The sequence below is a fragment of the Etheostoma cragini genome, chromosome 11 (genome assembly GCF_013103735.1).
Source record: "Etheostoma cragini isolate CJK2018 chromosome 11, CSU_Ecrag_1.0, whole genome shotgun sequence".
NCBI classification, from domain to species: Eukaryota; Metazoa; Chordata; class Actinopteri; order Perciformes; family Percidae; genus Etheostoma; species Etheostoma cragini.
The window spans coordinates 3,497,671-3,510,287 of NC_048417.1; the positions used below are offsets into that span (position 1 = coordinate 3,497,671).

At 42.1% G+C, this 12,617-nt stretch overlaps 1 protein-coding gene across 1 annotated transcript in view; it reads right to left on the reverse strand.

Annotated features, from left to right (window-relative positions):
* Positions 1-12,617, reverse strand: part of caska (calcium/calmodulin-dependent serine protein kinase a) — a 136,057-nt gene that overhangs the window by 38,312 nt on the left and 85,128 nt on the right. The window contains exons 6-12 of the mRNA XM_034885997.1: positions 11,051-11,153; positions 8,858-9,033; positions 7,741-7,863; positions 5,090-5,173; positions 4,817-4,916; positions 3,551-3,568; positions 3,144-3,265 (exon numbers count right to left, since the gene is read on the reverse strand). Coding sequence (XP_034741888.1) covers positions 3,144-3,265; positions 3,551-3,568; positions 4,817-4,916; positions 5,090-5,173; positions 7,741-7,863; positions 8,858-9,033; positions 11,051-11,153 — 726 coding nt within the window. The remainder of the gene's footprint in view (positions 1-3,143; positions 3,266-3,550; positions 3,569-4,816; positions 4,917-5,089; positions 5,174-7,740; positions 7,864-8,857; positions 9,034-11,050; positions 11,154-12,617) is intronic.

Genomic DNA, 12,617 nt, shown 5'->3' on the forward strand with positions numbered 1-12,617 from the left:
ATATATATATATATATATATATATATATATATATATATATAAATATATATACACACACACACCACCTTACCACAACTAGTTTAATAATAGTTAATAACGAGGGTTAATGACCCAAATGAGGGTACCCTCATTTGGGTCATTAACCCTCGAAGACCCAAGGGCTAACCCTCATTAACCATTGGGTCAGTAACCCTCGAAGTATACCTTATATTTGAGTTAACAAAGCAGAAATTCTGAATTATTTTGACTAATAGTTAAGATCAGAGAACGTATGTTGAGTGGATGAGTTGGGTCAGGATGCTGATTTGAAACCATTTTTACCAAAAATTCAAAAAAAAGTGATTAATTGTATTTGCAAAGAGCGTTGCATGGAATCCATCCTTTTTTGGTGGTAATTTGGTAAAAAAAATGTCATATTTCTGATGAAGACATTTTTTTAAAAGGGGTCAAATTCGAGCCGAGGACAACAGGAGGGTTCATTCAGCCTCTTAAGACTACTTTGTTAAAGAAGATGGTTGGCCTCGTCATTCAACTGGAGCAGACTGATCATTAGTGTAAAGCCTCAAAGAGAAAGAGAAATATCAAGATCACATTGAATAAGAACATACACTGCATTAATTGCTGTTTCCATTGGTTGTTATATTAATCCTCAGATTTTCTGAGTTTTTTTTTTGTTTCTTGCCTCTCAACGACTCAAATATTGGATAACATTCTTGCAAATTCTCCCGTCTTGCCAACAAATCTTCTGTTTAACACCCGACGGAGACGCAGACAGAGAGAACAGAGTAAACAAAGTGGATTAGGGAATAATAACAGACAAAACGAGATGCTCTCACAGCGTCAGACAAGCTGAGCTCTAATCTAAAATGATGTTTGGCTTCTCTTGCCGGCTGCTGGGAACTGGGATGTAGTGACCCAATATGGTGGTTGTTGAGCTGCAGGACAACAGACTGCCGCTGTTAAACACACTCACACACACACATGCACACAAAGCTACGCACACACACGCACCCAAACGCACACACCCACACCCACACACAAAGCTACGCACACACACACACCCAAACACACACACACACAAAAACACACACACACACACACACACACACACACACACATCCACACCCACACACAAAGCTACGCACACACACACACACACACACACGCACACAAAAACACACACACACACACACACAAAGCAGCGCACACACACACGTGCACACACAAAGCTATGCACACACACTAGCCCCCCTTCCTTTCTCCTAACCCTCCTTCCCCTAACCCTCTTTCCCTTTCCCTAGCCCTCCTTCCTAGCCCTCCTTCCTTTCTCCTAGCCCTCCTTCCTTTCTCCTAACCCTCCTTCCCTTCTCCTAACCCTCTTTCCTTTCTCCTAACCCTCCTTCCCTTCTCCTAGCCCTCCTTCCCTTTCCCTAGCCCTCCTTCCTAGCCCTGCTTCACTTCCCCTAGCCCTCCTTCCTAGCCCTGCTTCACTTCCCCTAGCCCTCCTTCCTAACCCTCCTTCCCTTCTCCTAACCCTCCTTCCCTTCTCCTAACCCAGCTTCCCTTCTCCTAAGTGATGTCACTTTTATTTACAATGGCGGCCTTACAAGTTCTTAACAAGGGGGAAAAAGTCCCAGCGCTGAGGGAAGACATATTCTGCTAAATAAAATAAAGACTGACACGGAGGTTTAATGTGTGCAGAAACGAAGATGTTTGTGATGTTATTCAGCAGCAGCCTGATGTTGCCACATCTCATAGAAGCTCCCATAATGAAGACGCAGTTGAAGCAAGACATCTCTGTATTACCTGTCCACGGCTGTGGTGTTGTGTGATGTCTACTCTGAGCGTAACATCGCCTCACTTCCTCATCTGCACAAACCTCTGATGACAACTCAGCATAATGGTGAAGACGCAGTTTTAACACCCCGCCGAACTTCCTCATCTGCACAAACCTCCGGTCACAAGTCTGCTCACACTGTTGCACCGGGCACACTGCGTTGCACGCGACAACACCAAACAGTGACGATCCTTTTCAAACATTACTCCTGCTGTTATGTGTCTCTAACCCTAAACCCACAGTGTTCCCCACAGATTAGAAAGCAATTTGTGGCTCATTTGAATATGTGTGATGTCATTAAGCAACAATTTGCATAAAGCTTAGTGGTTGTGTCAGCAAGGCAGATAGAAAGAAATAGAAATATTTAGCCAAATAATCACAAATTCAGTACAGGAATTTGCTCCTCTGCTCCTCGCGTAACAGATTCAGAGAGAGGTGACTGTTATGGCGACCACAGGACAGAAATACCTCGCGTGCCTGCTGGTCAATACTGTCGACTTTTTTTCTATAGAAAATTGCCGCATTTGTCACTAGTTGCTTTTGTGGAAAACAAGTTGCTATGGGGGTCTAAAAAGTCTAAATCTAGCGACAAAGTCGCTAAGATGGCAACGCTTGTTTTCATTGAGACAGCAACTATGTACACGGAGGGGAGGGGCTGTGTGTGTGTGTATTTGTGTGTGTGTGAGAATGTGTGTGTGTGTGTTTGTGTGTGTGAGCGTGTGTGTGTGTGTCTGTGTGTGTGTGTGTGTGTAGAGTGACAGCAAGACGAAGGAGAGCAGGGAAAGGAAATGCTTGTTCTAAATAGTGTTTAAATTAAATTAATCAATTCAGGTTATCTATTGTTATACAAGACCGGTAGTTAACAACCCATTACGCAGTTTTTTTGTGCATCTAAACATGTCCTCAGATAGAAGTTGGACTGTGTGTGCTAATAAACTGTATGTTTCTACAGCTTTCACTGCTTTTGGTGCACGGGGCGGCCATGTTGGATTTGGGGTCGGAGTACTGTGAGGTTGTCCAACTTTGAACTCGTAAATTTCAAATTCTGCGTACGAATGTAATGCACTACAACACTATAACAACCTAGTTACTCTTTTCTTTAATTCCTAAAAACTGAATGCAATTGGTGCTCCTGGAAACTTCACGAAGACTTTTTGAAAGCTTTTACTGTATGAACTGCATCACTAACAAATCATTCTTCTGTTCCATTCATTAGGAATAAAATAGAGAAGCCATAATAATAAAATAAAGATGAATGAATCATAAAAAGCGGAAGTATTCCAGCGTGCTTCAGTGTGAAACTTACGTCGAGCAGTGTGTGTAAATGCTGGTCCTGGAAAACACTGTGAAGGAAATCTAGATCCTTCTCACTGCAGTCGGTCAGGGCGTGGATCTCCTCTAGACTGTCCAACACCTGAGACACAGCACCTGCAAAACACACACACACACGCACAGAGACACACAAAGACACACACACAAACAGACACACACAATCACAGACAGACACAATCACACCCACAGTACACACCATTAGAGTTATGTGATGACTTTGCGGTGAGCATGCACATGCACCGAATCCTTCTCATCTGTGTATTTCCTGATGTAAACATTAATGTCAAAATACTAAAAACCAGAAAGACAGAACAGCTCCAGACGTTACAGAGAAAGTAAGCAAGCCGCATCACAACACGCAGAGAACCAGCGGATACCTACGTTCTGCTGCTAGCAGTCCTAGCACGTGGGAGGCATTAATAGAAACAGAAAAAACACAGAAACAGAAAATAATTAATAAACACAGGTGTTAGTATCAACGCTAAAAAACATTTGGAAGGAAATATCGTTGAACAGACGGGGAACAGAAGTGTGTGTGCTGTTGTTAGCACGGGTTAAAGTGGGCCAGAACAATTTGGTGTGTGTTCCAACGATTCGGATTATTAAGTGGACCCCTTTAGCAATGAGATGAAAATGTCAAACCAGGAAGAAAGTTGAATGAGGATGCTGTATTTACTCATACGTGTGTTTGTCTTTCTGTATGTGGTGCATGTCAGAGCAGCTGTAATGAAGTCGGCTTGTGGTAATAAGAGCCTTTCTCTGGAGGGCCTGCCTGACCGACAAAAGCAGAACAAATCAGAGGAGGGAATCTTGAGGCGTCAAAGATGAGAGGACCACGACTGTCAGAGGCTGAATCTCAAGCTGAATGACGTTGATAATGAAGTTGTTTTAGCTCTCCCTCTTGAAGGCTGTCTCAAAGCTCCTAATCCTGCCCCTAGAAGCAAGTAGCTAGGAGGAAGGATAGAGGAGAGATCTCTGAGGCGCTATGAGCCCGGATCCACGAGACAAGGCTTCCTGGAAGCCGTGCAGCTGAAGGAGTTAGTACCTCACAGCTGGTGAATTCACTTGACGCTTCAGAGGAAAAGGACGTCTCATCCCTCTACAAACACATTTCAATTCTGGTCAATAACCCAGTATCACTGTCGGCTGGTTAAACTTATTATTCCACTTATTTAGTATTATTCATCATTCCCATTCTCACATATTATTTTGTATTTGTTCATCATTCTCATTACCTATTTCAGAACTGTTCATAATGTAATATAATAACATAATACTATTTATCCCAGTATCTTTTGCACTATGCTCCACATTTAAATAATTTTTTTGAACTCTTCATTGCACTCATGCCTCTATATTGTTTCTGTTTAGAGTATGTATATATTGTGTATATATTGGTGTGTATATTTCAGTTTTGGTTGTTTTGTATGTGTAAGCACATTGTGAGCAACGATGCTCCAAAGAAAAATCCTGTCCTCATACCTGGCCAATAAAGCTGATTCAGATTTCCTATTTTCCTCTCTCTCCGCTTCCCTCCCATGATTCCTCGGTGTACGGACTAAGATGCAAGGGAGGGAAGCGAGTGGAGGAACGTGGATGCACAGTAAGGACCTGGGACGTACCCGGAGGGTGATTGTCTGAGCGTACCTGAGGAGGTGGGGTCTTCGGAGAAGTCGTGAAGTTCCTCGGGGGGGTCTCCGTAGAAGGAATTAAACTTGTGACTAGACACCGCAGCCAGAACAGCCCCCTGAAACACGACAACACGTGCCACTGTGAAGATAGATCTCGTCTGGTTGTATCGGTGATTGTGTCGACGTGACAACAAGCCTCGCACGTTGCCAAACGTGATAAGGCATGCATGTTAGCATGTGTGTGTGTGTGTGTGTGTGTGTGTGTGTGTGTGTGTGTGCAGATGCAAACCTTGAGCTTCCTCCTGGAGTTGAACTTTCTCAGCTGTTCCACGGTCTCTGGCAGGTGGATTTTGTACGCATATCGGTCCCTCTCCTTGGAAATCCAACACAGAAAAGAGAATTACTCACACAAGTGAAGGCTGAACGGGTATGGGTTTGTTATACCACTGGAATGAATCGTTTTTCATTATTGGGTCATGCATACCATAACATATGCCCAGGCCACACGGGCTTACAAGACACCAATACCCAGGACAAAGGACCAGACACGTGCCTCTTGAACCTCTTGCCCTCTGGTAAGAGGTCACCAGTTTCAAATGCAGAACAACCAAGTTCCACAACAGCTTCACCCCCCACATCATAAGGCTGCTGAACTCCTAATAATCCCCCCCCCCCCCATACATATGATACTGGTCACTTTACATGGACACTGTGAACCCTATTCACACCAAGTTCTTTACATTTATATTTTTCATTTCACTGTTTTCACTGCAATACATCCTGGTGCTACTGATATTTGCACTAGTCATATTCATCTTATAATAATGTTTAATTTTTTATTCTGAACATACTTATATATTTATGCTGTTTCTCTTTTTACTAGTCTTCTGTTTCTTCTCTTTTTTTTAGTGCCTTGCAACAAAATCTCGCTCCCCAGTATATACTGTATATAGAAAATGTGCGGTTGAATGACAATAACTTCTGTCAAAGTCTAAGTTAAATTTAAACAACCACTCCAACTGGTCATCATCCATGCACCAGAACATTTCAGGATCTCGGACAGACTTTTTATGCAAGTCTCAAGTTATCAGAATACGGACAATGCAAAAGAAAATATGATTTGACCACCATCCGTGACAGTGTTACCAGAGCTCTGAGGTTGATGTGAGCAGGTCTCCATGGTGATGTTGACTAACTATAGATCAGAAGAGTTACGAGCAAACTACCAGTAAATCAACCTCAGTTCCTCTCTTTGGAACAGCTTTAGTTACTAGTTACTTTATACATTCAGATTTCTGCACACAAATTGAATGGAGATTATGAAATCTGATGTTTTATTATAAAGTAACCTTGCAACAACATGACGGTAATAATAATAATACATTTTATTTACAATTAATAGGGAGTTAAAAACAGTTTCCTGAGTACGATACAATTGACAAGCAATAATAAAACACCATAAAACTAAAAATTAAAACAATGACTGTTTAAAAGGCATTTTGAAATAGTAGTGTCTTTGGGCCCTTCTTAAAAGTCTCCACAGTTTGTGGGGCCCTTAGGGTCTCTGGGAGGGCGTTCCAGAGCCGTGGGGCGACTGCCTGGAAAGCCCTGTCTCCCATCGTAGACGGTCTACAGAGTCCAGCAGAGACGACTAGACCTTTAAACACACACGATCCTTTACATTTTATACACTGGGAGAACTTTTCAACTACTCCTTCTTTTAATATTTTTTTAATACCTAGTGCACTTTCCTGATGACACTTGTATACGTAACACTTTCAATGCAGGACTAATGACTCTGTAACAGAGTAATTTACAGTCTAGTAGTACTTTTACTCAAGTACAGGATCTGGATACTTCTTCTGCAGTAGTGCATGGGGTTGTCTGTGTTTAGTTCGTTCGTTTGTGGGTGTGTTTGTTGATGTCCGGTGCCGTTGTATTCAGACTGAACTCTAATCACGCTGCTGGAACTTTGTACTTTGCAACCAGAAGTGGATTTGCCTAAACTTTCAGCTTTCTACAACTGAATAACAGACTCAAATGTAAGTACGCATTGTAGACAGGGGATGTCCCTCAAAGTGTGAAGATTTGAGTCTGACAGCCCTCAGACGAGCTGCAAGTCTCAGAGTCGCATTGTTGTCTTTAAGTACCCTTCCATCACTGTCCACAGACAAAGTCGCTGTAAAAGCGTCTGCTGACAACCCGTTTCAAGCTGCGACAGCACTGCGCAGGCACTCACTGTCGTTGGTTTCCTGAGTGAAACCCCCCCCCCACCCAAGCGACTGATCATTACATGATGGCTTTGGACTCCTTGGGTTTTTGGCACTTGTCTCAGAAACAAGATAAAACTTTCACAAAAGTCAAAACTTTTGGATGCACGTCTAAAAGAGACAACCCACTAACCACGGCATGAAGTGCATTTTCATTTGTGAGAGGACTGTTTTTCTATGTTGCAGGCTGTCGTGACGTGGGAATGAGGGGTTGGGAATGAGGAACCCAAAGTCATATTAGAGCAGAATTCAAGATGCCAAGAACCGCGTACACGTAAACATTTTGGCTCTGGTGATTGGTTCCTCAACAACCACACGCGGCACTGTTTCTGGACTGGACAACACTGGGCAAAGCAACACATAGGAAAAGTAGGTTGGGAGCCAGAGCCTTCTGCTATCAGACTCCTCTCCTGTGGAACCAGCTACCAGTCTGGGTTTGGGGGGCAGACACCGTCACCACATAAAATGGAAACCCTCCTCTTTGATGAAGCTTATAGTTAATGAGTGAGGAGATGCAGAGTCCGCTTGGCCTGGCCCAACTGCTTCTCTTCATAGTCGTCAGATTACTGGATCGGGATACAGGTACTGGATCGGGACTCTATATTCATTTTTTTGTTTGTTTTTTTAATCGGATCAATGGGGGGGGGGTCAACAAAGCAACCATCCCTACCTTCAGCCAGGGGTGGTTCAGAGCCTCGTAGACGGTGATCCTCTCAGCGGGGTCCAGCATCAGCATGCGCCTCACCAGATCCTTAGCGCTCTCTGAGATTTGGGCCCATTGCCGCGGATTCATCTACACAAACACACACAGAGAGGGTTATGTGAGCGGTCCTGGCGCTAATAGAGATAATGTTCCCACATCTCAGCCATGTACTCAGAGCGCACAATGTTCTTTTACATATATGACATATGGTCAAACAAAGAACATGACGTTTACATTGGAACAATTATTGTGCTAACATAACACTAAAGCTGTGCTGTAACTAAGCTGTAAACAGCATAGGATGTTATGGAACATAATCACAACGTCTCCCGGCCCTTTTACCAGCCAGGCTAAAGCTAATATAGTTAGCCTAACGAACCAAGGGGTCCGTCTGTCCCAACTAACGTCACGGTTCGGAGCCGCGACGCTGGAAACGTAACACTAATCTACTACAGAAGTAGAAGATGTCTCTGATCTAACGTAATTTCCACTGATTTAATTGTTCTTGGATACACAGAGTTTGTTGCTAGCGCGCGTGAGATACAGGTCTGATCAATTTATCAAATTACCAAGCTTGGACCCGCTAGTCGACCACAACCTGGAATTTAGAGGAAGAAACACGTTAGCCTGGATTGATTATTATATGAATACAATGGTGTCATGCTAGTCAACCAGCATGTTTCTACCTAATTTCCTCTCCAAAACCACATCAGAAGAGTAGCCACAGCGCTTACTTCCTCTGGTGTTTGTAAAGCATTAAAGTTCAACAAAGAATGGTTCACGTTAGAAAAGATCCTTTTTCATTTTTTTCTACTATGTAGATGCACTCCTCTGCAAAATCACCACAGTAGTCGAGAATGATTTATTATTTTTTGCAAATAGAGCTATTTATGTCATCTTTTAGAAAGTACTTATATGTAATTACATTGCAGGGAAAAAAAACATCGTAATGTCCTTTTTTTCCAATATCGTGCAGGCCTACTCTAAATACAATTATGAACCTGAAAATGAGCACAAAATGAGCCCTTTTAGACCCTGAGGTAACCCTGTCTCGGGTTGAATGGGCTTTAAATGCCCCCCCAACCTTGTATTTGCCCCTGCAGATGGCCTCAAACAGACGCTCCTTGGTGCCGTAGAACGGCAGGCAGCCTGAGAGGAGGATGAAGAGGATGACTCCGCAGCCCCACACGTCCACAGGTTTACCATACGGCTCTCTCTTCACCACCTCGGGGGCCATGAAGTGGGGGGTTCCTACCCGACCTGGGGGGACAAACACACAGCGGTGCGGGTGCATCACTTAGGAAGTCAGGTCTTAGTTCGACTTCTATGTTCTTTTACATTTTTATAGTCTAAACTATAAATAAAGGAAGTGTTTTGGTGTGCATTTTGAGACTTTCCCCATTTGTTTTTTCCACTATGATTGCATTGTTGCACAAAAGAGGAACTAACCTCGTGTGGGTTTCCTATTCCTCAAAACTAGAACCTGGTTTTCTGGTTTTTAATCAAGAGTTTAGAGCTCCAATGTTGCTCGGTTGGTTTTACTGTTCGGGACATTTAAGATGAGATCAGATAAGATAAGTTAGACTTTACTGATGCCGCAATGGGGAAATTCCCTTGTCACAGCAGCTCAATGCAGCACGACCAAAAACAAAAACACACAGTAAATATAACTGGGATAGAAAAAGACAAAGAAAGAAAGAATAAAACAGGAAATTAGAAACAAATAAGAGAGTAATAACGGTAATATGTGCACTACAAACACTTGTTGTATTTACATGTGGGGACAATTTACAGATGAATATACAGATTATTATGGGATGCCATGTTGCACTGTGGCCTCATCACGCATCACCAAGGTGGGTGCTGCACAGTGGTGGTGTCAGAGAATACACCCCCCCCCCTCCGATGCGCTTTGAGTGTCTATGATAAAGCCAGATATAAATTTAAAGAATTATTCTTATTATAACAAAGTTGATACTGTCTTCAATTAGTATTTACTTTTGTTGTTTTTGACCCTAATGATGTGCAAGAACTCGCGTGTGAGCCGTGGCCAGGACGTTTTGGATGTTTTTTTACGGCTTTAAAAAAGAATTTTTACAATGTTTTTGACGTTTTATTTCAACATTTTTAGTTGCCTTTGTGATTTTTTTCCCTCCAAGTTTTTGTTGCTTTTTACGACATTAGTCGCCTTTTGACGTTTTTTTTGACGGGGTTTTCAGAAGCTTCTTTGAACATCGTTGTCTCTTTTAAAATATTTATTTCCCACATTTTTAAGATGTTTTTGTCGCTTTTTTCAATCCATGCAGACATGTCCCGAGACCTACCTAGATAGTTGGAGATCTCAACCCCCCCACAGTGTTGAATCCAAAGCTACGTCCTAGGTACTGATTCCAATAAGTGCTTAGTCCGATGGGTCCCCTCAAATATGGAACGCTGTGTCAAACTCAAGGTCCGCGGGCCAAATTCGGCCACTCAACCTTCTTGTGAATTTCTTTGACACCAATTTGGGCCTTTTCTATGTCAAGGTGCAATTGTGTTATTTATGGAGAGGAAATTCTGTTTTTGATTAGTATGTTGATCCGCCCCCCCCCCCCCGTGTAAATTAAACCTATGGTGCCTGGCATTTATTTTTTGCCTATATTTGTTCACATAAGGGCAAAATAGTGCCATTAAAGGGATGCGGAAAATAGGATTTTAAAGGTTCCTGTCTGCAGTGTACCCATCAATGTACAGACAACTATCACTGCATGACTCTGATACTGAAGAAAACCTAAAATATGTGATGATTTTTGGCAGCATCTTAGATTTCTAGATGGATTCATGGGCCTTTAATTCGTGAAGGAACTCAGAAATAAAGATATCATTGGGAAGTGGAAGTCACACTGAATTATACGTTGGTTAATTTTTGACTCAAATTCCCTCAACACAGTATATTTGCCTCACTCTTCTGCCTCTGCAGCCCCCTCAGGAGGCTCATCCACGTCTATTACCGATAATATCTTGATGGTTGAAAAGCTGTCTGGAACAATGGATTAAGTTATTCTAAGAACAGTGAATATGTTATACCCCACGTCCCCCCTAACATTAATCCCATCGGAAAATCCACAAATACATAATTGTAGTATTTGTAATTTTTAATTAAGTCTTGGGTTTGCTTATTGAATATGTAATGTTGTGTCTGGATGTGCCTTTGCACCACACACAAAGTCCCCTCACAGGAAAGATGATGTGCTTTAGATTTGGACTGATGAGAGTATGCACGGTTGTGTTGCTGTACCTCCGGCCACCAGTCCCGACTCTCCGAGCTGGATGGCGACTCCGAAGCCGCCCAACTTCACCGGAGCCGAGTTCTCTTTGGACGCCAGTAGCACGCAGTGAGGCTGAGAACCAAGAGGACACAGACACATGATTTAATGCTCACGTTTCTTTCCCAATTAAAGAGCGACACCCTCCTATAAATAACAAAAATCACATCTGCGAGACACACCCAAAACCCCCAAACCGTCACCCAGCACGACCTCACACACACACAACCCGCACCGGGGGAGGATCACAGGAGAGAGATGTAGTATCTTAAGCACAATGTCAGTTTGAGTTAGTTACAAATCAGTCAATTCATACTTAATACTTAATTTCTTAAGTTTTGTTTCTAAAAACGATAATTTCCTACAAAAAGTAAACAGTTTGAGGAGAAATTAATCAACTTGCAATTTGATTTTTGCAATTCAACAGCAGCTCCCAGCAAAGCTTGGCACCGTCCATGGCTATAAGGATTGGTTTAAAGAGATACAAATAAACCAGAGCATGCTTTCTCCAATCCCAGAATGCTATTTGGTCTAGCCAGACCCTCCTCCGCTCCGCACAGTGTGGATGGTCTGGCAAAAGCAAAACTAGGGACTTCTTGTCCAAAGTGTCAAAACAGTGTCCTAAATGCACCAAAACATTATAAAAAGGAGTCCAAAACGTCAGGGGAAAAAGTCAAAAATGTTGCAAAGCAAGCATCTAAATCATCCTACGGTCTAAAACAAGTCAGAAAAAAGTCAACAATGTGGCAAAAAGCTGGAAATTTAAACACTATTAAACTAAAAACACACACTCATGCCGCCTAGCATAGCATATCATCCCATCGACGCTACGCTGGGCTTTAAGGGGTTAGGGACTTCTTGTCCATGTTGGTAAAAACTGATGGTCAACCTCATTTAAGATAAAGTTTAATAATATACATGTACAATGCATGTATATTAGTACATGTAACAGCACAAAGTTATCCTAATGATGTTTGTTGATGATGTGAAATGGTCCAAAGAAAAGAATGAGGACACAGAGAAAGCACCCAAAAAAAGGAAATGTCCAATAGGCATCCAAAATGTAAAAAAAACTAAGATGTAGAGTAGTCAAAAATGAGGGAATACGATTAATAAACGTTGCGATAGGCATCGGAAACTTCCAAAAAAATGTCTCCAAACTTGTCAAAAAAACAAAACAAAAAAGTAGCAAAAACGACAAAAAAAGCACCAAATACTCCGAAAAGTCTAAACCGTCGAAACAGCTTCAAAAATGTCAGAAAAAAAACACATCAGAAAAGCACAAGAAAAAGAAATCTCTTTATTAAAAATGTCAACAAAAGCTTCAAAAATGTTACTAAGTGTCAAAAAAGTCGACACAAGCGTTAAAAAGTACTACTAGTACTGTACCCCTGCAGAGAAAGAATACTCAAGGTATAGTACAGTATATTAAATACAATTAACACTTCTCTGCAGTTTGATTATTATTGTGAAAGGATAAAATACAACTGGAGGACTCTATGATACCATGATTAACATTCGAGGGCAGGTGGTTGCCCC